Raw genomic sequence first — 22235 nt, forward strand, 5'->3', positions numbered from 1 at the left:
CTCTGTGTGTGGCTAGAGTGCGGCTGTGAATTACACTAGGTGACGTATTGATGGTACGGTATTATTTCCGTCCGATGATGCTGGAACACCCTCAAAAGGAAGCAGAACGACAACAACAGCGCCGATGGTTAACAAGTGCATGGTTTGATGGATGGTTATTATCCACTTATTTGAGCTCACCTCAAGGGAAAGTGTTCAATCTGTATACCGTGTCTTTTGCTCCATCTTTCCCAGCTGCTGTGAAGCCCAGAGCCTCTGAACTCTCCTTCGCCACTGAATCTCCGTCCCGCTCTTTTCTCTCACAACGGAACTTTTTTTTGATCGGTGGTATCTTCGACGCACGTCTCATAGCTATCAGCTAGATCTCAACATGTTTTGTCTACGAAGGTGGGCTACCCGGCAATATCCATATCACTTCTGTTCGATAGGCCGAGTACTAATAAATGTTACCCTTTATATAGCTGGTTACCTCTCCTATTCATCCCGACCAATGCCTCCCCGCTTTTCATTGTCTCCTTCGTCACTCTGACCTACATTCTCCATCGTCCATGTATCTACTGCTCAGCTCTTCTTCTAATCCTCTTTATCTCATCCTGTCATTGGTCCGATCGCTGTTTCTTTGACCTTCGTGGTGACTGGTTTGCACCTCGCTACTCTTCCGACCCGAGCGCCTCTTTGGTCGTTCCCAATGAGACAGTCGCCGGCTATATCTTGGAGACTGTGAATACTACGACAAAGACCCTGGCGGGTGTAGTAGTCGACGAGGCGCAACGTCGTCTGGCGCTGAACGGGTCCTCGGCCGCCGCAGGAATGGGCGGATTGGGACAGGAGGAATGGACTGGGGTCGGGCTGGAGTGGTTGCGCAGTTTGCTTGGACGACGGGAGTGGACGATACCCTGTGTCGACGTCAAAGTCCGACTATAGAGATAGTTTGCCTTGGTACTCTACTTGCGGCCGATCGAATTATTTCCCTTGTCTTTCCCGTTTCATTTTTGACAAATCTAGACTGGTTTCTAACAATACAGAATGTATACCCCGCGCCTACCATGACGAAGAGCTTTGGAACGTCGAGCAGCAAGTGATCCCTTTCAGCAAAACATAGGATACTGATTCAGTGGTTACTCTTTGCACTGCTTTCGAACTTTTCGCCCGCGCGTTTATCCTCCGCACTTCTGTGCGACAGTTGACCGGCTTTGACGCTTTCTCGGAAGGCATTGTATATAAATTAACTCTACTATATTCATATGCTAAATAGCTTCAAATAGACACAGTCCATATTCGGATTTAGGGAGCACTTGAAGGAGCGCGTCGAGTTGATGATGAAGCGGTCGTGATGCAGTTTAGCCTCGAACGGGCCACAACACAAGAGGCACACACGTATAATGATTTGAAGGTGAAGGATCAATTATGTAGCGTAAGGCATGCACTAATTACAAGCAAATAGGTATCTAACGATAAAGGGAATACACCAACAGTGACCAGATGCTTTTGAAGATAAGCAGATCACATCCACATCATGAAAGAAGCAGTAAGATCGTAGACAAGCATACTCACGCCGAGGCACGTCAAACAATATCATGAAGCATAAAAATATAGAACAGAGTATCAGCATGGTATCATAACAGGTCTCTCTGTGAGACTCTGTCAAGAGCATCAAAAACAGGAGTTCAGGAAATGAGTATAGGCACCGAATATTTGGAGGTAAGGATCGTGAGCTAATTTTAATACTATAGTCGGGCAAGGATCGCTGTAGAGTAATATGGGTCAAGGAAAGACGAAAGCTCGGTCTGAAGTAGTTGAACGAACAAGTAGATGAATCGTCTAGTTGTATCCGCCGGGTGGTCCCGTTGGCATGGGCCAGTCGTCTTCGGTGATACTGGTCCAAAAGACCCATATCATAACTACTGATAGGAGGGTGAACAGAGTCTCGAACAATGCACCGTTGATTTTCCCGTTCGTGGCCTGACAGAGGTGGGTGCTGATGACATATTCGAAAATCTGACCGATAGCAAAGAGCAAGCCAGCACCAGATAAGTAAACTAGTTTTGATGTCAGAGAATGGTTGTCTAACATTGCAGAAGGTTTAAGAAGGTAAACATACGCATTGGGCGGGACTCGCCTAGTATCCGGATCACCAACACGGCCTCCAAAACGAAGAATACCACCAGACAAACGAGTGGGAAAAGTTGGTAGAGCACATAGAGAGCAATGTTTCGGTACTCGGTTGACGGGTCAGGCTTGAACTCGCCGGTCCAGTTGAATCCCGTATCCAGAGCAATATAGCCCGTGCCAATGAAGAATACCAAAGCGGACACTGAGATGAGACCGAGCGACGCAGGCGTGCCATCATCGAGAAATTGGTAGCCCACCAAGGCGTTCAACAATAGCACCCAACATGTAGCGGTGATCGCGGCGATGTGCGCTGCAGAAAATCCCTGTATGTGACTGTTAGAATTCCAAACTGGTTATAGTTGGGCAAAGAAATCCAAACATACTTTCCGGACCGCTGCGTCGAGAGGGAAAGCACCAACGCTAAAGATTTCGCAGATTTCGATAACAATGAAGCCGAGCAAGAACAGCTGTATCTCTCTATGATATTCCCCAAATCAGTTGCTGGCCATTGTCTTTGTTTCTGTTCAATTTCACTGTGTACCTTCTTCCCACTGCTGCCTGTTTTCGCTCAGATCTCCATAGCAGCAAAAACGATGTTAGGATGGCAATGAAGGCAAGTAAGATAGAGCCTGCAACGTGTTAAATCTCAAATCGCACGTATCATCCTGCACGGGCTTTATCATTATCTCATACCTAGATTTCCCAGATTTCGATTACCACTAAGCGTAATACCCGTGAGCGGACAACCGCCGAAGGCATCATTAGGGGGTTGGTTCTTGTCAACGAAAAGCTAGACGGAGGATCGATAAGTCAACGACAACCCTGCCAATTAAGTAGGCGTGACGTTAGAAAGCAAGGGAAAAGTCGCTTCACATACGTTGCAGACTGGTAATGTAGAATCTCGACAGAAGTCCTAAAATGGATGGAGAATCGGCGGTCAGCATAGTTCCGGAGCCGGCATTTGGCGTTTGTCGCGAACTCACGTGGAACTTCCCAAATTGCGTCGAGCCCATAATTTTGATAAACGCTCAAACGAGAGATCATGCGAGATATGTAGGAAAGCAAGAGAAAGTGGGCGCGGTGTGGTGCTGGTGGCGTGGTAGTGCTGGGGCTTAAATTGGTCGATATCCTCGGACCCGCTGAGGACCGTTACGATCGGTCCGGCGCAGATCTGAGGCACAGAACAAGCGGTATGATTGCTGATGATTATCGGTATTGATTTAATTCGGACGGCTCGTCAACGCCCTTCGTCTTTTCAATGATGTGGAAGGGAATTCACGAATTAATAGGAAAATGTTCCGGATTTTTGACACGTCAAGTTATATGTCAATAACGTCTGCAGCGTGACGAGACGAGTGGAGAGATGGACAAATTAGGAAGTAAAAGACGGCGAGGCCGAGCAAATTAGCAAGATACCGGGGCAACCGAAAGAGCAGGCGATGTATGTACTGTGTGTGGGACCGATGTATACTGTATGTATGTACAAAGAGAGAACTGTCAGGTTTTGAACAGGTCGAAAGGAAAATGTAGAAGACTTGTGGAGAGAGAGAAGAAGACGATGGCGGTGTTGGTCCTGGAAGTCGAAAGAGGGGGAGGGAAAAAAAAAGAGAAGAGAGAAAAAAGAAAAATAACTGAGGTATGGATGTGCTGCAGGAGGAAGAGGAAGGTGGTAATTCTTAACCAACAATTTCCATAGGCGCAATACGGCAAAATGGCACTAAAAGAATGATGGTTCGTCTCGATTAAGACTAGACCCAAGACCCAGTGGATGAAAAAGTGGGCAAAACCCAGTTGCCAGCCAACTAATTTGATACTTTATTCTTCGCCGATTTGAGAAGGATAAAAAAAAAAAAAAAAAAAATTTAACCCTGCAGCAAAGATGCAACTCAGGAACACAAGTGGAAGATGGTTGGTTGGCTGGGCCCTCCCGCCCATCACCACGCGAGGCTGGTGAGGCTGGTTAGCCTATGATCATCAGTTGATGGTGATATATATTGATTCAGAATGTTCAAATCGACTTCACAGTGGTGGATGAAGCATTAAGATCTTAACTCGTCCCCTTCCACCCTTACATATAGATCGGATGTTGGTTCACCCATGGTTAATAGTTGGTGTCCCTGGACTCAGGTAAGGTTCCCGTCCGACGTGATGGACCATTTCCCCAGTTTCTATTTCTGGTACTTTGGTTGCCTGAACACTAAGGAACCAAGCAACCCACTGGTGTTTCTACCAATAAGAACCTCACCGTGCACTATTCGATGTTGGTTACTTGGTATCTGCTAGTAGCTCTCAACGGTACCTAGGTGAGGATCTTCAACTACGCCTCGGTAACTACTCAGCATTTATGGCATCATATATTACTCGAAGAAAACGAACTCTTCGAATCATATTAGTATATCAAGATTCGGGAAATACACAACCGAATGGTAACATTGGAACCACAGCTTTTGTTTTTGTGCGAGTATGTGAAACGGTTCCATGAAAGGGAACTTATCGCAACCTCAGCTCCCACTACAAGCCGCTGCACGCCACTATGACATCTCAACCAAGGGATATCCTACCGTCTGCCCTTCTGGCTTTAATTTCCCCCCACCCCCTTTTTTCTTTCTTTCTTTCTTTCTTTACGTTCATACAAAGTAAATGATGGAGTTACACAGAGACGACGTATTCTTCAATTCCCACCCCCCTCAACACCAGAGGGATGTATTTGCTATTAGCAGAGTCAGTATTTACTAGGAATATTCCTAGTCTTCATTGTACTCGAGTCGGGCCAGTCATACATGCAGCATTGGATCTAACCCTATTACCGAGTAGTAGCAATAGTAGCGAACAATTTCCGGTTCCCTTATTGGAAAGATAACTCTATCTGTCTTGCTCAATGCCGATATACTCCGGTATAGGTAAGGAAGGATTCTTAGGACTCTGTACGGAGTAGACACGAATGATTTACGTTCTGCAATAACTTTTTAGGCATATCCTGCCCCAAGACATCAAATTGTTCTACGTTAGCCATGTACCTACCCACGAGAGCAATCCAGCCACGCGCACAATGGAGCCAAACCACAACGACGCTTCTGTAAGACATGCATTTTTTCCCCAAGAAAATGTGTCCGACTGTATTGCACTGCAGTGTATATCGTGGTTATGTTGCCTTGGACCTACTCAGCTACTTAGCTGCTGTTTTACTTTCCTGGAGCTAGGTCGTCCCTTGCTTCGCTTATACCGACACACATACGTTAGGTTCAAGGATTTCCTTGTGGAGGCGCTCCTCGATGGAGGATATTTCAACCATTTCAGAAGCCTGACATGAGTACGAACCGAGGGTCAATCATGGTCCTTCAATGGCAATCGTCCAGCTTCGTACGCAACCACTGCGTACTCCTGCGATTCTACAGGTTATACGAGCTTTTCAACATACATCCTCGATCTCCAATTTCTTGCCATCGTGCTCACCCAGATCCAGTTTCAGGGTCCGTCCAAACAGCTCGAGTAGCATCTCGAAACAAACCTTGGTGATGGCGGGGTCATATCGTCCCTTGCTCAGTTCATCACGAATAAATGCGTCTATCGGATAATAATGTCAGTCGGAGTAATTTCAAGTGCTATTATTTCTCTTAATACAATGGACAACGTACGCTGAGCCCAAGCCACCTCATAAAAGCTAAACAAGACCCCCTTGTCATGAAGTGTTCTGCGAATCAAGTCTCTTCCTTCCGGTGGGACATGGTTATCGTTTTTCCCGAAGATCTAGTACTTCCCATTAGACTATTGCACAGATGGATTTTCTTGAGAGAAAGGACCAAGTTGCCGAAAGCCATTCGAGAGAATTAGTTTCGTGTGGAACGGGAAACACTTGCCATTATCAATTCTCCTTTAATATCCTCTGCTCTGGCTAAGCTATCATCGTTTTTACCGGCGGCAAGGGTCTTGCTATGGATGTCTGTTGCGAAGTAGCATACTGCCGCCTTTACTCGACTATCCAACGCACAGCGGTACGCAAGATGACCGCCAAGGCACATACCCGTCGCGCCCACTCGACCATTGCACGTGGGCAGTGACAAGAGATAGTCGACACACAGTGATGCGTCCTCATCGTACGCAGCAAGTTTCTGTAATCTGGTCAGCGGAAATCTCTGTCAGATACCTCAGGTTTCCGGGTTATCAAATGTCATACCTTGCTGACTTTCCATTTGTTGCCTTTATCCGTGTCCTCGGCATTGTATTCCAATGGCTCTGGACCGGTGAATTCGTGATAGCTAGAGGGAGCAGCGCAAATATATCCCTGACCAGCGATTTGCCTAGCAAACCGCGAAACAGGTCCAGTCACTATAGAGGTTAGGGCACCAGAAATTTGGGGACTGAAAAGCAAAATACCTTGATAGATCTCACTGAATACCACTACGCCAGGGAATCGGGCCTTTGGATAACCAGGGATAGTGGGATGGAACACATAGATACCTTCATAGACACAGCCATGTTAGCTCGGTGACCTCTACTCATCAACGAAAAGAGCCCATCTGAGCCTCCAAGCTCAAATCTGAAAAGATCTGAAAGGATAAATTGCAAGGAGAAAGCCTCACGCATGGCTCCATTCCCATCTGCCTTGGTTGACACATCGTGGAAAGACTCTTGAATTAACATTTCTAGCTGAGACCGTACGTAAATCGTACGATGATTTGCGATTACAACGCGTGATTGATTAATTGATTGATATGTCTTGGAGACTTAAATTAAATGAGAATTTAGCTTTCAATTAGATATCAAAGGTTAGCAGCGGTCCTGCGGGGAAGATTGTCCGATAAGATCGAGGCCCGTAGTCATGTGACTCGAGATGCAGGAGGAGCTGCCAGCAATCAGAATACTCAGCTTGGCCTAGACAGTGTAATGCCCATAGTTTTGAATATATCTGAGAGTTATCTTCAGATCCGATGCAACAGACTGGAAGAGGATATCTTCAAGCAGCCAAGAATACTCTATGCTTTTGGTCAATGACGACATACGGATGCTGCTGTGCTGTAAATTGCTCAATTAATACCAATAGATCGATTGGACCCCGTCTCCTGCCCTATAACGCCAGTTCCAAAAACCAGCCCACGTTTTGTACAACATTTCCCCCCCTTCGAGATTAGATATTAATAAAGAAATAGAGCAAGATAGAAAAGCACGTGTCCCAAAAGATAGAAACCAATAATTTACATCGAAAGATACATATTAAAATCTAAATCAAGATAAAAGAAAACTCATTGCTGGGGGAATCGAAGTGGACACCCATGCTCTAGGCAATGGCGACGAGCGGAATTCACAGCAGAGTCGGCCTGTGAACAATAAAGAAGCATACTCAACCAATCCTCATAGAAACTAGAGAACTCTGGGAGGTGGACCGGACCACCCGTAAGTGCAGCCTTTCGCAACGCGCCCGCTAATAAGGTAGCTAGGTGGCATTTTGCATGCATGGCTGTTTTCTCAAAACACGTACTTTATAACAGATCAGTCCACATATTCCACGGCCAGTGATTCAGTGAGATTGAACTTACAGGAATGAAAAGATAAGGAACCCGTCTTTCATACTCTAACCACGCTTCACCATATTTGTTGCGACAGCGCTGGATATCTCGCAAAGCACGGTGAGAGATCATGCATGCAAAGAATACAGGGTAGAACCAAGGGAATGGGCTGCTGAAGCCAGTGATAAGACCCCAGTTCAACGCAAAGAAAAGATCGCACGTGTAGTGGATCTTACGAGCTTTGCCATCTGTGCACATGTCAGCTCAATTCATCTGTCATTCGTACTCAAGAATAGTAGTATAGTTCACTTACACCATCCATCCACCAAGATCTTGGAGCCATCTTCAGCCGTGATGGTCTTCGGGTTTTCCAATGTTTGCCATGGAAGTTGCGGGAACGTATTCCGGAAGACCATAGTTCCGCGCTCCTGCTGACGGTAACGGTTCTTTTGACTGTTGGTAGTATCCCAAACCCAATACACAAAGAGATATGCAATATAGAGGAACGTCAGGAAGTAACGGTTCCAGTGATAGGTCGCCGGGTCATGGTTGGCAAGGTAGATCGTGCAATGACAGTAGCTCAAGGGTACGCCAGCAAGATTCCAGAAAATTAGCATGAACCCCCATTTTTCATAGTACATATCCCTGTATCAGTGTCAGCCGGCTGACAATCCTTTTCTTTGCGGCTAGCAGAATCAGGGCTTACCAGGTTGACACTATGCACTCCTCGCCCTTGGAGCAGGCATTCGCGTACAGGAAATGCGCCATTAAAAGGAACCCTACCTCTCCAGAGACGTAGCCGTAGACTTCGTATTGCCTGGCTGCAGCACCCATAGTGACGAAAAGGAGGATATACCAAGGGAGGCGGACTTCAAAAAACATCTTGAAATCCAGGATTCCGAACATCCGGGGATTGAGTTCGGCGCCCATGAAGAAGTCATAGATGGGATACCCTGTCATGCGATGTTGAGCTCCGCGTGCCAAAGCTGAGAAGTATGCAACGAAAGACACCAGAAATCCCGAGATGATGGCGACACTCATTAGAGGACCGAACTCGTCGATGATAGTATATAATTTGAAAACACCAGTGAAGTGAAGTATCAAAGCCAACAAGATACTTGTGTAAAAAGACCATACGGCGGAGCAATAATATGGCAGTTGCTTTCCTCCGAGGTGCGGCAGAGGGCGGCCCATGACAGTGATGCCTGGTAAGAGCAGGTAGCAAGCGCCCTCGAAGAGGAAAAACACCCAGTAGATGGTCCAGGCCTTGATAGAAGGAAAAGCACCCACGTAGGCCAAGTTGGCCAAGTGGGCGATGAAAGCCAACGTGCTCTGTCCTTCTGAGGCACGAGGGAACTTGCCATCGTAATAGACGGCACCAATCCACATGTAGTACATGAGCATTGGAAACCCAATCATCATAGATAATACACCCCAGGAGCCACCAAATTCAAAGTGTCCACTATAATCAACCTTGGGATCCTTGCCCTCTTCCCAACCGTCGACAATTCGAGATTTCTTATCGGTCGAGATGGCGTGTCCGTTAGTCGCAACTGGTTTCGCTTCCTCTGGAATGTCTTCAGCTTTGGTCTTTCCGGAGGTGCGTCTACGAATCGCAGATTTAGGTCCCCTCATAATGTCGATCGTGGAGTCGGATGTGTCGTCCGTGTTTGTCTCTGATGCCACAACGCTGGTGCGAGTAACCCGACGACCTGGAGTCTCAATGAAACCGGGACGCTCCATTTTCCTGGCAATGAAACCAATTGATCAATAAAACTGTTCGTATCAATGTGCGCGCATTTTTTAAACGCTGATAGCATAGAGACACGCGGTGAAAAGCAAGGACTGTGGCAAGTCCTTTGTTTGTTTGTTGTTTCCCATCCCCGTTCAACAGCAAAAAAGTTACTTACTTGGGGGTTTTCCCCGTCTGAGAGCGCGTGACGGTCATGATATTGTAACCATATGATGGTTAGAATGATATAGAATAATTTTTGAGTTGTTGCGACAGAGCAATTGGGTGTAATTATATAAATGGAGAAAAAGCCAGAGTAACGGAGAAAGAGGAAACGTTTTGAACAGCAATCCATTACTTAGTTTAATTACCTTGTCGGGTAAGATTTTCGGCCATTTATCATCCTTACAGCGTCCCCATTAGGTGACCTCTACCACTAGAGGTACTAGAACCTAGCACTTTTCGAGACTACTTTCACCAAGACTTTCACTGCCTTCACCATAGTTTTAAATTCTAGCTGCGGAATCGCTAGTAGTAGTTATGTGGTATAGTGCGTATGCCCCAACTTCAAAATAGGGAATAAGCCATGAGTGGTCGGATTTTTGGATAAATTACAAACCGAATAAGGGCACACAATACAACGGTTGCTGAGCCTGGGTGTTAACACCGATTATTTCGCGTGATGAGTTCTGTCAAGAAAAAGGATACCACACTTAACGATGCCTTTCTATAATATGGCGTCCGCGCTATATACAAAAAAAAAAAAAAAAAAAAAAGAGGGGATCATAGCGAATTCTAGTTCAATAATCCATATGTATACCTTTCACAATATAACCGACCATCACTCCTGTCCACACTCCTTTAAGCAGAACATAACACATCACAAGGCTAAACCGACAGGCGAAAGTGTGAATCGGCAGTAAGAAGGGAGGAGTGCAGAGAGGGATGAAAAGGCATGGAATACACGATAGAAGGGCAAACCATTGATTTTCCCCTTCAGGCGCCTCTTTGGATGTTAGTCGACATGAGTGTGATTTTCTTGTTCTTTTTCTTCTTTCCGACACCGGAAGAGGAAGGGTTGTTTTCATTTGTAGCGGCTTGAGCCAGCAATTCATGCTCCTGTTGGGCCAACAACTCCTCTTCCCACCCCTCAAGCCAACCGTCGCGAGATGCAGCCCCTAGAGGCGAACCTGCTTGCTGTGCGAGTGTTGGGACAGCGGCTGTCCCCCATACGGTGCGAACGCCTGGAGGGCTGGTTGATGATGAATTGAGAGTTGCAGGATGTGAGGATTCGGGAGGCGATGTTGAAGAACCAAGATTTGAGGGGCCAGAGCCTGAAGCACCGCCCGTTAGCGGTTGAAAATCGTGATCAAAGAATAGAGGATCAGTAACACTAATACTTGATCTCCTATTGCGACGAACTGCAGCCCAGTGTTTCTCATCCTCCTTCTGAGCACGAACCCGGTCTTTTTCTTCCCGAGCCTCTTTCTCCCTGTTTCTCTTTCTTCTCCTCGCCGTTTCGGCAGCAAAGCGCTCTAAGATCTCTGGCCCAACCACATCCCGCCAGTCACACTCGAGAAAGCTTACTTCACACCCTTGTGGGAGATGACCGAGATATTTAACCCGCTTTCTGAGCTCATCGTCAACAATATGACCAGTAGATATGTGTTCAACGCGAGGAAGGATGGTCGCAGGGAATGATGAATAATCGCCAAATGCAGTCTTTAGAATGCGGATATCAAGAGGCGATAGATAGAAATGGGGTAGTGCTTGATAAAAGTAGAATGGGTGTTCAGACGGATGAGGGCCATTCATTTCTCTGGCATTCTCGGACGACGCTGAGACCCCATCAGTGCCAGGGTCTCTCTGTTTGGCTTTTCCGGCAGGTACAGAGTTGATACTGACATGACTTAACGCCTCTGTCATACGATCCGTTTCACTATGTATGCCTGACATAGGGCTGACATCTGGTTGCACCGGCTCAGTAGAGGTGACTTGTCCGGATTTAAGGTCGTGCTGTGATTTGTTAAGTGTCGAAACTTCATCAGCCGGTGACAAAGCAAGAAAAGAATCCTTTGGTATGCTGATTACTGTAGGCTGCTGTGAGATACCGGGCGGGTTGCCAATTCCCTTCACCTTTGTTTTAGCGTCATTGATGACTGCAATAGCCTTTTGGGTCCATGTTGTCTCGTCGCCGAACAAGACCTCATCTTCTGCTTCTTGGCGACGGAGGTCTTCTATCTCACTGTCATATTGGCCTACCATGTAGTCCTCGCCTCCTTTCATAATACGAGCATAATCAGCAACCTCGGCGGCATGGAACCATGGGATATCCTCATCCGGCCCAATACTTTCAGCACCGTCACGGGGCAGTGCCAGAGTGCTCCTTGGTTCTCTTTTCACTAGCCTCAAAACAACATCGCCACCCTCAAAAGGTAGGTCACCATCTTGACCACGAAACCATCTTACAGGGCGTGTTTCCGTGATATATATCGTGTCCCAACAAATAGGGCATTTTTTCCAACGTGGCTTCTTCTCAGGCAACGAGCTGTCTTCATCGGTCGAATGCATATATCTGATAAGGCAAGGGAGGCAGAATATATGACCACAACGAGCCATTCGAGGTGCTACTGGAGTAGATAAGCAGATTGGACAGCTGGCAGACTGAGTCTGAGCCGAGACTAAAACTTGAAGTACAGAATCCCAGTCCAGGTGGACGTCAGCGTTGGCTGCTTGTGCATGGTAGCCTCGGTTTGATGTCACAATAAACCGGTAGTTCGCATGGACGTAACGAGCTTTGTCCATTGCATGGTGTCCGGACCCTAATCCCCATGACGCATATCGACGAATGTTCCGTGGTGGGGGCTGATACTGAGGACGAGGGGGGAGAGAGAAATTCATCAGATGAGTGATGGACGTTTGTCCCTTTCGGCTGTTTGTCGATCTCATGATGGCCTATACATTATCATGCTGGTTAACTCGCTTGGGCCAACGGTGGAAGTTGTGGAAATGACTTAGGGATAACCCACAGACTCGCTATACTCTTCATCATCTAGTAAACGAGGGCGCCTTTGTCGCTTATGTTGACTTTTCCGGGACTGGTTACTTCTCGGAGTGTTTGTATTCCTCGATGTCAAGCCTGCTCCGAAACTGCCAGAGCCTCCTGCGCGTCGTTGAGAACCGCTATCAAACGTGGAAGCGGAGTGATATGTCGTAGATCCTGACTGATTCGGGATGTTGACTGCTTTCGAAGGGATTGGGCTCTGGCCAGAATTGGACGACATTTCTTGCTTCCAAGCCGATTGGATAAGATATGCTTTTCCTACGGCGGGGAGAAAAGTGGAAAGCAGTGATTGAAAGGATGGCGCGGCGAAATTGAGCCTTTCCGTCGACGCAGCAGACTCACAATGTCAAGATATAAAATAACGGAAGATAAGGATAGGCAGAATCATCACAGTGAGAACCCCGAGGGGCAGCACCAGGCGAGGAGAAGCACCAGGGTTCCTGATCCTTCTCCTGAAGAACGAGAGGGAGAGAAATGAGCGCCAATCTCGAGGAGGGGCGAGTATGTCATTTTCTTGGCGGCATATAAAGCCTCAGGCACGTGCCACCCGCCCAAAAAAACATCATCTCATCTCAGCTCCAACGCACCCTTCCCCGTTGTTCTGCTTGCCGCGAGTCTAGTTCGCCTCCCCTCCCCTCCCCTCCCTCGCTTTGCTGGTTCCTCGGGTATTGTCTGAGGTATATTCAGTTATAACTCGATTGTTACGAAGTGTCCAGGATCAGGTTGGTGTCTCTCACTCTCCTCTCTTTCAGTCAATCGCGCATCTCCCAACTGATGAGCCCTTCAGGCCTCCACAGGACCACCAGCGCCAAGCTTTAGCCGACGATTTACAATCTTAACTCACGGTCACCGACCTGGAAGATAGGATGGCCGCATAGACGGGTTAAAAAGACCCCATCATCTTGGATTCCCCGTTTTACATCGTATGGCTCCCATTGAGGCAACGCGTGGCTGAATAGTCCAGGCGACTTCCCGACGTGCCTAGACATGATGAACCCTCATCTGCCCGCGATGCCCCATGGGCAGCCACCCATGCCTACTCCCCGGCGGCAGCAAGATATTTCTTACTCTACAGGCCCCCCTAATATGCGCTCTCCTCCCGCGTATATGGGATATCCTCCTCATATGAATGGCCATCTTCCTCCCGCTTATACGCAGCAATATCCTCATTGGTTCCCTCCTTACCCTCAAATGCAGCCGCATCCACGCCCATTTCAGCCGCCGTACGCACCGATGTATGTCTCCACCTACCCGCCTCAACCTGCTATGGCTCCGGCTCCTATCCCACCCCCATCGCTCCCCATGCATGCCAGGGCATCAACTCCTCTCCAGTCCACCATGTCTCCTCCTGTTGGACCAGCGCCTGCTCCGATAAATATGCCAATGCAATCTCCTGCCGTCCTTCCCGTCCACCCCACGACTAGCCCTATCATGTCTTCGCCTTCTGCTTCAGTTCCCGAGAAGGCTCCTACGGTTCCAACCCCCGTGAAGCCTTTCCGTGCGCCGGTAAGCTTTTTGAGGCGCCTCCTATAGCATAGCGCTCGATTTCTGACCAACATTCTAGCTCCCTTGGCTCTCTGTTCCAGACCGTCCGTTCCCCGCCAGAGTCCCCCGCAGACGCCGAAAAAGCCGCGCCCTTCAGTCTTCTGTTTCAGTTGAACTGCCGGCAAAGGATGCCCAGCAGGATGGCCATGATGAAAGACAAGGTGTGATGAAGGGTGTAGAGCCGCGCACCCAGAGTCCGTCCGAACCTCAAACCCCAACACTCTCTGTTGCACCGTCGGTCGCAAATTCCACACAGCCCACCACCCCGTCTTCGGCTGTTCAACCTTCTGTCCGTCCTCAGTCGCAATCTAAGGGATCAAAGCCAGCAATTCCTGTAGTTCCTGTTGTCCCCGTTATCCCGGGTCCTGGTGCTCCGCGACAGGGGACCAAAGATGATACTAGCCACTCATCTGAAACACGGAAATTGTCTGGAGCAGTTACCAATGTCGCAAGTGGGCTAGCTGAAGCCAGCTCTCCCGAGCACCCAATGGAACAGGTAGAGGGTATTACTTCGGAGGGTTCATCCAAACCACCTTCTCCCGCTCGTACGGCACCAAAGTCCTGGGCGGACCTGGTTCGAGCCAAGAACCAATCGAAGATTGCAGGCGTCACTGGTGCCCCATCTGCTGTATCGAACGGTGTGGTAAAACATAAGAGTGAATCTCTTGCAGATGTATTGGTAAACATGGGAGATGATGTCTCCCAGTATAGCGACAAGACTGCGTTTCTTGAGCCCAGGGGACTTGTGAATACCGGGAACATGTGCTATATGAACTCTGTACGTTATTATGACAATCACTGCAAATGTGTGACTCCTCACTGACTTTTTGAACACAACAGGTTCTTCAGATTTTGGTTTCTTGTGTACCTTTTTATCAGTTCTTGGACCATATTGGCCGGCGAGCATCACATAGTTTCCAGAGTGATTTCCCAATGATTGATGCTTTGTGAGTATCACTAGCTCTGTTTGCCTAATGATTGATACTAACCCATAATCTGCTAGGATTATGTTTATGAAAGAGTTTCGTGTTATTGATGCTGCTCATTCTGAGGAACAGTTGAGGTTAAGGTTGAAACCCAACGAACTTGAGCAATACGGTGATTCTTTTATCCCAGAGTTCGTTTACCAGGTCATTCGGCAGTTGCCGCGCTTTCGAGACATGCGCGTACGTTCTTCCTTGTTTCAGCCAATATATGCTCAGTTGACTAATTATCCCAACACACAGCGAGGACATCAACAAGATGCTCAAGAGTTCTTGGGTTTCCTGTTGGAGGAAATGCACGAAGAATGTGCTCGTGCCGCAAAAGATGCGCCATCTACGAAGACTGATGGTGCAGCATCTCTGAGCGAAGAGCCATCTGCAGTTGATGACGAGTCTGGTGATGGGTGGTTAGAGGTTGGTCATAAGCAGAAGCCTACGGTTACAAGATCTTCTGGTCACATGTCTTACGAATCACCTATCATGAGGATATTCGGTGGGCAAATTCGGTCTGAATTCAAAGTTCCTGGGAACAAGACTTCTGTGACCTTGGAGCCTTACCAACCCTTACAGTTGGATATTGGCTCGCCCGAGATCAATAATATTGTCGATGCTCTCAGAGGACTGACAAAACCGGAGAGTATCCAAGGAGATTTCAACTCTTCGCGTGGCCCGAATGTCACGGCAACGAAACAGATATTCATTGAGAATCTACCACCCGTTCTTATTCTTCACCTCAAACGTTTCCAGTACGACAGCGTTACCAGAGGGACCCAAAAAATCTGGAAGAAAATTGGATATCCTCTTGACTTGGAGATCCCTCGCGAAGTGTTACCTCCTAACAGGCGCAATATCATGATGGCCCAGGGTGGACTGCCCAAGTACCGACTGATCGGCGTCATCTACCACCACGGCAAAAACGCAAGTGGTGGCCATTATACTGTCGACGTCCGTCGCCAGGATGGTCGCGAATGGATTCGCCTTGATGACACTGTCATTCGCCGTGTCAGAAGCGAGGATGTCGCGGAAGCCGGCGGCGAAGAAGATCCCAAGGTGCTTGCGGCAGCCCTTGAACAACATAAGCGTGACACCAATACGAATATCTATGAGCAAATTGATGATTTGGATCAGTCTGATAATGAGAGAGGTTGGAGTCAGGTCAATGGAACAGGCTCCAGTAATCACTCAAGCAAAAAGTCCACTTCAGCCATTACCAACGGAGCTCCAGCGACGTCTAAAGCACCTTCCGGGACTAGGACTCCAATTGGACGATACGGGTCCAAGGACAATAAGGTTGCATACCTGTTGTTCTACGAACGCATTGTATGATTTATGAGGAGCGCACAGGAGGAAATGTCGACAACTCCTTAAAGAAGATATAAGCCAAAGGTCACTCTAGTAATTCTCGACTTACATACATTGCTCCTACCTTGTTATCTGCTGTGGCAGATTGTTCTACGTTTGATTATACCAATTATGTCTGATGGCACTCTTCGTCTGATATTGAATTATCACATATGAGAGTATCTTAGTTGGCATTCTGTGTTGGTTGCTTGTTGTAGCAATCTCGGCGACCGACTACTTGTCCGAATCTATGCGCGCTTGCTAAGATGACTGGTCACCAATGGAGCTGGAGCTTGTCGTCTTTGGTGATTTGGGTCATCTTTGCAGCTTTGCATCTCATTGCCTAATTTTTTTTTTTTTTTGGTTTATATCCCCCCTCTTTTCTTGCTACCGAGTGTTTTGCAACTTAGGCTGAACACTCTCCACATCCTCTTGCGTCTCCTTGCAATTCTATATGTGATGACATATCTACCTACCGATTCATTTGTTCTCCTTGGGTCTGTAATTGCGGTGTTGTATCTGGTGGAATGTTGCGCTGATATATACCCAATTTCCTCGCATAGCCCTTGGTTTGCTTCTCGGATGCACGTGGGTTTCTGACGTGTGGGCGTGGGATGGGATTATAACGACTGCATGAATTTCCTTTGCAATAGACAAATTGATCCAGCGGGCGGGTGGTTGTCTGATCTGATTTTGACGTGGTCGGCTGCTACGTCCGGAAACGGGGAATTCGGACGATGCTGCAACGAAACAAGATCCTAGCATTTACTGGTTCTTATGGAAAGAACCAACCTTGTGGAACAATGTCTATTTTACTCCTTTTATTCTTCCTAGTTTCCCTCCGATTTATCTATCTCTACCATTTCGCTGTCATTCCTTATGTTCTTTAATGACGAGGTATGGTGGATTCATGCTAGCGGTGAAGTGCAGGATAACATGGCAGTGTAGTAAAAGAAAAGAAAAAAGGGATAGGATGGAGTTTTACGAAGACCCAAAAGTATTTCCCTAGGGAATATTAAGCATTCTTTCTACATGTGACCCATCATAGTAGTGTCGTGACATTCGAATGAAAAGACTTTTTTGTTGTAACTGAACAAAAGCTTACTGTTCTGAGCCATTCACATACTAAGATCACGATGGCGTCCTAAAGCTTGTTCGTCTCTGGATATCTTTAGAGGCGCTTATCGCCGATCTATAATTGTCCAGGTACAATGCAAGGATCACAGTAACCATAAATGACGTTGACTAGAAAATCTCCACTGTACTATATGACCTTCAGAATGTACAAGAATTGTAAAATACACCATGGTAAACTTCTTGTGCGATTGACATGTCTTGACAATGGCGGTAGAGGAATAAGGTCCATTGTTGAATGTATCGGCAGATCAGTTTCCGCGGCCAACACACTAGCACCAATGAATCAATGGCTACTACGTAGTACCTCCCAGCGTATTGCTACCTAAGGTAGCCTCATTGTCAGGTTCCTGCGCTACCAAGTTTACAGGTCTTTCGGGCTCGCCTTCATGATTTGTACCTAGTTGCTGCTGATCCGTCAATTGCGCTTTTATGACGGACCGGCCTATCTGCAAAGTCGTAGATCGAGGTGCACTGGGCCGTTTACGTCCTCGGTTGTTGTCTTGTGTTGCAGTGCTGTGAGTATGCTGTACGTTCGCGATCGGCACCGGTTCTGCGTCAGGCGTGGAACCAACACTGAGTGCGTGGGAGATGGTCCGCGGCAGATGATATCCCGCTTTCACCAACGGTATAGAAAGACCATGCACAACCTGGATGTCTGTCAGAAAACTACGCTCAACAAGGAGCTAGGGGTTAAGGTACGGCATACAATGCTGCAGATGACCAAGAACCAGACGACGACATCAATAGCCTCGGAAACCTTCTGTGCATCATCCCGGACTTTGCCATCAACGATGATATTCTGTAGGAATTCTCGGCTGACCGATAGATAGAAAATGGCACCGACTCCAATGGGACCGAAAAAGCCAACGAAGGCTGCTTGAAGAAGGTGCTCGATTTGGCCGATATACTTGTGCATTGCGAAAATGATCGGCATCCGGCGAACGAGCAGGATCAGGACTCCCAAGAATATCAAACGATAGATTGGAATAATACTGTTGTTCAGGAAGGAGGACCAAGGGCAGACAGCACCGAACCACATAAAGATCGCCAAATTCAGCAGCATATCAATGGTTGGTTGCAGCGAATCGTCCATCGTTTCGAGACGGAACCAGTCACTGTCGAAATCAGCATCATGTTGAACCGCAGTAGAAAGAGGGCCTTTACTCCTGAGTAAAGACATTACCTGCTACAAAGCAAGCCAGAAGGTCGTCTGTTCCAATCATGCCACAGGTACCCACAATAAAAAGCTATAGTCAACACTGCGTCAGTAATCGCTGGGTGCTTCCGGGTGGTAGACATACTGCAAGGGCGATAGCAAAGACGAGGAAACTCTCGCGGTCGACATAGCGCTTTTCTTCTGCCCAGTGAAGCAATTCTCTAGAAACCCAGCCGACAGTGATCCCATATACAACGCTTAGTATCACTGTGTAAGCCCAGGTTTCGTAGAACCACAGACCCATGGCTTTCCCGGCGCCTCCGCTATACCCAGCCCCTCCCATCCCCGTGTATTTCAGCAGATACATAGCAAAAAATAGAAAGGGGTATCCAAGGCCATCATTGGCCCCTGATTCAGCAACAATGATCCTTTGAAGTGGCCGAGGGACATTCTTGTCCGCAAACTTGCCTTTTACGATCGAATTGGAAAGTACTGGATCGGTCGGAGTTACGCATGCGCCAATTATGAGAGCGTGTAGAAACTGGAAGTTAGGGATCATAGCCCAAACGACAAGGCTGCTACATAGCCACATGGCAGCCATGCCAGGTCCCAGCAGCAATGACAGGCTTTTCCATTCTAGTTGCAGGTAGCGTTTCGGAAGTTGGACCCCGGCAAGTACCAGCTGAACCCCAAGAACTAATCTGGTGAAGTACATTGTAATCTCCTCCAAATTTTGCTCAGAGCCGAGTGCATATTCCATAGGCCTTATGAAATTGGCTGCATGTGGAGAGAAGACAACCCCAGCCAATAATGAGATTACTGTCGTTGTCAGTGGTGTGCACGGTAACCTATACAGAGGGTGCTTAACGAACATGCTTCAGACAAATAAAATCTCTCCTTGAACAAGTAGGACACTAAGCCAAAGACCGAGATAAACCCACCCAACGTAGCGCAGACAATGTTGAAGTTGTTCAACGCCAGGGTTGGCATGATGCCTCTTCCAAAGCTCGTGAGATTTATACTTTGGTCACAGGTTGTCCGGAATGCAGCTGCACGATACCGCAATAGCAGATCTGTAGGTGCGTCTACCTAAATACCTTGAAGTTCTCTTCAGTGTTTGTCAAGAGTCACAGACCAAGTGATGGAAAATCCTTGGTTTGATGCCCAGAGATAATAAAGAGCTGGTCTTAGGATTGATAATATTGCAAGCCTATGTTATTCAACCATAGTACAGATCTGCCTGACTGTAGGAACCACTGTCATCTGAGAGACGTCTGCACGCCTACACTTGGGACCTCAAAGAGAAATTCTGGGTGGATGCGGCCGACACTTGACAGGTTCAGTGACTACCTCACACACGCACACAGAGCAAGACAGCTTTCTTTCTAGGAAATGCCCGGAGGTGCACACAGTAAGATGATCTAAAGCCGAAGGCCGGCACGAAGTATTTTTCAACGTTGGGGGTCACAGAGGTGGGGGAACAAAAATCAAAGGACGGAATAAAAGATAAATCTGGGGACGATCGGTGCCGGAGCTTGTTCTTGTGACTTGCGCGGCTTTTCCCTAACGGGAAGTAGATCAGACTTACCAAGTAGATACAGTCAAGGATTGGTTTCCACTAAGTACTACTGGTGGATCGTGAGATTCATGTGATCAATATTATCTAGTATTATTCCTCTCATTGGATTCAATAATGTATTTCCATCCCAGGATATCATCATGGTGGTATATCAGTTCCCAGACCACTCTCATAAAGACACAAAATAAACAGAGCCCTGACGCCTCAAGGACAGTCAACAAAGCATAACAATCATCATCATATGAGAAAAGAAAGAGTGAGATGAAACAAGGTGACGAAGCATAGGGCAAGAAACGGATTTATGGAAGGAAACAGAACAAAGGACTTGACGCCTTGAGTTCAGATATCATCGTCAAATACTTCATCGGGGATATTCTTGATGGCTTCCAAAGCTGCTGCCTTTTCAGACACTCCCCGTTGCGCCCCATTTACAGCCAGACGGTCAGCTGCCTCATTTCCCGGGTCAGAATTGTGCCCCTTAACCCACTCGAATAGTGTCTTAACTTTAAGCTCATCTCGCTCCTCGATTTTGACACGAATCGATTCGACCAAGTCCTTGTTCTCAACCGTTTTGTTATCCGACGTAAGCCACTTATTGCGCTGCCATTTGACATACCACACCGTCACACACTTTATCGCATACTGACTATCCGTGAAGATTGTCACATCTCGATGACGTGGGGCTATGTCGAGGGCTCGAAGGATGGCTGTCAGTTCTGCACGCTGGTTCGTCTGGCGGCTACCTTTAAGGGGCTCCGAGACATTTCTGCTGGGGAAACGCAGCGTCAGTAAGGTGACAACCAATAGAAATGAAGAAAGGGTAACAAACCTGTTGTCCCCAGGTCCGAAATAAACGCCAACACCCGCTGACGCAAGCGCTCTGCCATTATTTAGTGAACTACCATCTGTATAAATTCGCAACATCCCAGGAGGACTTGTTGCCTTCGTCTTTGTTGCACTTTTCTGCTCCTTCGTTTTATAGACCACCTTTCCTGTTTTGGGGTCCAAAAGTACGTTTGGGTCGAACCCATCCTCTGCCCCGGGAGGCAACGGGCCATCACCTGGCTCTATAGGAGAGCCTTGCTCGTCCTTCGGTATGTCGCTCAATATCCCGGGTGCTCCAGGGAGCTTCTGTATCTCTGAAGTGTTCCCAGCGAACGAAGCACCATTGGCTTGGCCTAGTTTCACGAAGGCTTCAGCCTCCTGCTTTGTGGAAAACTTCTTATAACGCGGTCGTGCGAATCCCTTGATCTGCTCCTGAGCTTTTGCCCAATCGGTATAAACCCCGGGTACTCGTCCACGCTGTATGCCGTAAAATCGAGTAGGGTCTGTGCCGGAAGTAGTGGCGCCGGGCGCCGGCGGAGGTTTCGAGCCTGTAAGGAATGCATTTGCCTCTTCTAGAGTCGAGAATGCTTGAACTGAAGCCTCCGTTAGTCGGGCACCCGCACATCATATCAACGCGGTATAGAGGCCCTTACACACTGCACCTCTGTACCCGGTTACCTGGGTCAAGCAGTCATTCCATGCATAGTAGACACCAGGTTGATATCCCGCCTTGACCGCGTAGTATTTCCCTGCGGATCCCCGTTTGCGCTTGGCACCAGCCGTGGATGTCGGAGTAGATTGTACACTCGGAGACGGTTTTGTGGCAGGACCGGGAGGAGGGGGAGGAGTGGTGTTCGTCATCACGTTGCACCGGCTAGCAGGAGTTGGAAGGGAAGTTTTTCGTAATAGAAGTTTGGATGTTGGTCCAGGCCGAGGAGGTAAGTGAAAATAGAATATTCTTGGCGGCGTTGTCAAGCTTCGTGAGTCGGTGGAGTTCAAAGTAAGAATGCAAATTCTGGGCCTGCAGCTCCAAATGGAACTTGAGTGTCCCAAGTTCGGAGCTACCAGGCAAGCCCAACTGGAGCCCGTCTTGAAAGAATACGGGGGTTACCTATAAATTCGAATAAACCCTAAGCAGTCTTGTGGGTTGAAACAAGCTAAGATTCTGATGTTGTTGGGGTTAGGAGGTGGTGCGGGCATTTGGGGGAAGGAGGGTGATCGCCGAGACAAGAGAGGGAGGAGGGGGTGAAAGGGAAG

The 22235-nt window shown here is 47.7% G+C and overlaps 7 protein-coding genes across 7 annotated transcripts; 2 read left to right on the forward strand and 5 right to left on the reverse strand.

Moving 5' to 3' along the window:
• Positions 1-370: 370 nt before the first annotated feature.
• On the forward strand, positions 371-924 carry BDV38DRAFT_286219 (uncharacterized protein; the record flags this gene model as incomplete). Its single annotated transcript, XM_032060622.1, has 2 exons — positions 371-387; positions 462-924. 2 exons carry the CDS (start codon positions 371-373, stop codon positions 922-924), a joined length of 480 nt encoding a protein of 159 aa, XP_031910091.1.
• Positions 925-1286: 362 nt separating this feature from the next.
• BDV38DRAFT_295539 (chitin synthase export chaperone) lies at positions 1287-3125 on the reverse strand (the record flags this gene model as incomplete). The annotated part of the gene is made up of 6 exons (XM_032062721.1): positions 1287-2039; positions 2102-2435; positions 2496-2589; positions 2654-2741; positions 2806-2902; positions 3096-3125. 6 exons carry the CDS (start codon positions 3123-3125, stop codon positions 1822-1824), a joined length of 861 nt encoding a protein of 286 aa, XP_031910092.1. The 3' UTR covers positions 1287-1821.
• Positions 3126-5471: 2346 nt separating this feature from the next.
• Positions 5472-6859, reverse strand: BDV38DRAFT_169079 (dienelactone hydrolase family protein). The gene is made up of 6 exons (XM_032051925.1): positions 6693-6859; positions 6487-6570; positions 6287-6438; positions 5970-6221; positions 5748-5859; positions 5472-5676 (listed from the first exon to the last, which is right to left on the reverse strand). Exons 1-6 carry the CDS (start codon positions 6751-6753, stop codon positions 5522-5524), a joined length of 816 nt encoding a protein of 271 aa, XP_031910093.1. The 5' UTR covers positions 6754-6859; the 3' UTR covers positions 5472-5521.
• Positions 6860-6883: 24 nt separating this feature from the next.
• erg4 (c-24(28) sterol reductase) lies at positions 6884-9631 on the reverse strand. The gene is made up of 5 exons (XM_032055522.1): positions 9527-9631; positions 8323-9363; positions 7930-8261; positions 7647-7864; positions 6884-7587 (listed from the first exon to the last, which is right to left on the reverse strand). The coding sequence occupies exons 1-5, from the start codon at positions 9562-9564 to the stop codon at positions 7576-7578; spliced, it is 1641 nt and encodes a 546-aa protein (XP_031910094.1). The 5' UTR covers positions 9565-9631; the 3' UTR covers positions 6884-7575.
• Positions 9632-10307: 676 nt separating this feature from the next.
• BDV38DRAFT_169132 (RING-type E3 ubiquitin transferase MAG2) lies at positions 10308-13015 on the reverse strand. The gene is made up of 2 exons (XM_032051927.1): positions 12378-13015; positions 10308-12303 (listed from the first exon to the last, which is right to left on the reverse strand). Exons 1-2 carry the CDS (start codon positions 12630-12632, stop codon positions 10345-10347), a joined length of 2214 nt encoding a protein of 737 aa, XP_031910095.1. The 5' UTR covers positions 12633-13015; the 3' UTR covers positions 10308-10344.
• On the forward strand, positions 12849-16514 carry BDV38DRAFT_169114 (mRNA-binding ubiquitin-specific protease UBP3). Its single transcript, XM_032051926.1, has 4 exons — positions 12849-13918; positions 13977-14735; positions 14798-14904; positions 14961-16514. The coding sequence occupies exons 1-4, from the start codon at positions 13400-13402 to the stop codon at positions 16264-16266; spliced, it is 2691 nt and encodes an 896-aa protein (XP_031910096.1). The 5' UTR covers positions 12849-13399; the 3' UTR covers positions 16267-16514.
• An 864-nt stretch (positions 16515-17378) lies between these two features.
• On the reverse strand, positions 17379-19675 carry BDV38DRAFT_169154 (putative Na/H antiporter). Its single transcript, XM_032051928.1, has 5 exons — positions 19447-19675; positions 18720-19393; positions 18583-18665; positions 18125-18533; positions 17379-18065 (listed from the first exon to the last, which is right to left on the reverse strand). The coding sequence occupies exons 1-5, from the start codon at positions 19562-19564 to the stop codon at positions 17712-17714; spliced, it is 1638 nt and encodes a 545-aa protein (XP_031910097.1). The 5' UTR covers positions 19565-19675; the 3' UTR covers positions 17379-17711.
• Between the last annotated feature and the right edge of the window lie 2560 nt (positions 19676-22235).

Source organism: Aspergillus pseudotamarii (assembly GCF_009193445.1).
Source record: "Aspergillus pseudotamarii strain CBS 117625 unplaced genomic scaffold BDV38scaffold_58, whole genome shotgun sequence".
NCBI lineage: Eukaryota > Fungi > Ascomycota > Eurotiomycetes > Eurotiales > Aspergillaceae > Aspergillus > Aspergillus pseudotamarii.

Excerpts from the sequence above, each read along its gene's own strand:
- BDV38DRAFT_169132 (XM_032051927.1), bottom strand. The coding sequence starts at position 12,632 with ATGTCGTCCAATTCTGGCCAGAGCCCAATCCCTTCGAAAGCAGTCAAC. Across the intron at positions 12,304-12,377 it reads ATGAAGAGTATAGCGAGTCT|GCCATCATGAGATCGACAAA; the intron begins GTGGGTTATCCC and ends GATAATGTATAG.
- BDV38DRAFT_169154 (XM_032051928.1), bottom strand. The coding sequence starts at position 19,564 with ATGCCAACCCTGGCGTTGAACAACTTCAACATTGTCTGCGCTACGTTG. Across the intron at positions 19,394-19,446 it reads ATTTTATTTGTCTGAAGCAT|TAATCTCATTATTGGCTGGG; the intron begins GTTCGTTAAGCA and ends TGACAACGACAG. Across the intron at positions 18,534-18,582 it reads GGTAATGTCTTTACTCAGGA|TGACTGGTTCCGTCTCGAAA; the intron begins GTAAAGGCCCTC and ends TGATTTCGACAG.
- BDV38DRAFT_169079 (XM_032051925.1), bottom strand. The coding sequence starts at position 6,753 with ATGTTAATTCAAGAGTCTTTCCACGATGTGTCAACCAAGGCAGATGGG. Across the intron at positions 6,571-6,692 it reads AGATGGGAATGGAGCCATGC|GTATCTATGTGTTCCATCCC; the intron begins GTGAGGCTTTCT and ends GTGTCTATGAAG. Across the intron at positions 5,860-5,969 it reads TTAAAGGAGAATTGATAATG|ATCTTCGGGAAAAACGATAA; the intron begins GCAAGTGTTTCC and ends GGGAAGTACTAG.
- erg4 (XM_032055522.1), bottom strand. The coding sequence starts at position 9,564 with ATGACCGTCACGCGCTCTCAGACGGGGAAAACCCCCAA. Across the intron at positions 9,364-9,526 it reads CAGACGGGGAAAACCCCCAA|GAAAATGGAGCGTCCCGGTT; the intron begins GTAAGTAACTTT and ends TTTCATTGCCAG. Across the intron at positions 8,262-8,322 it reads GAGTGCATAGTGTCAACCTG|GGATATGTACTATGAAAAAT; the intron begins GTAAGCCCTGAT and ends ACACTGATACAG.
- BDV38DRAFT_169114 (XM_032051926.1), top strand. The coding sequence starts at position 13,400 with ATGATGAACCCTCATCTGCCCGCGATGCCCCATGGGCAGCCACCCATG. Across the intron at positions 14,736-14,797 it reads ACATGTGCTATATGAACTCT|GTTCTTCAGATTTTGGTTTC; the intron begins GTACGTTATTAT and ends TGAACACAACAG. Across the intron at positions 14,905-14,960 it reads TTCCCAATGATTGATGCTTT|GATTATGTTTATGAAAGAGT; the intron begins GTGAGTATCACT and ends ATAATCTGCTAG.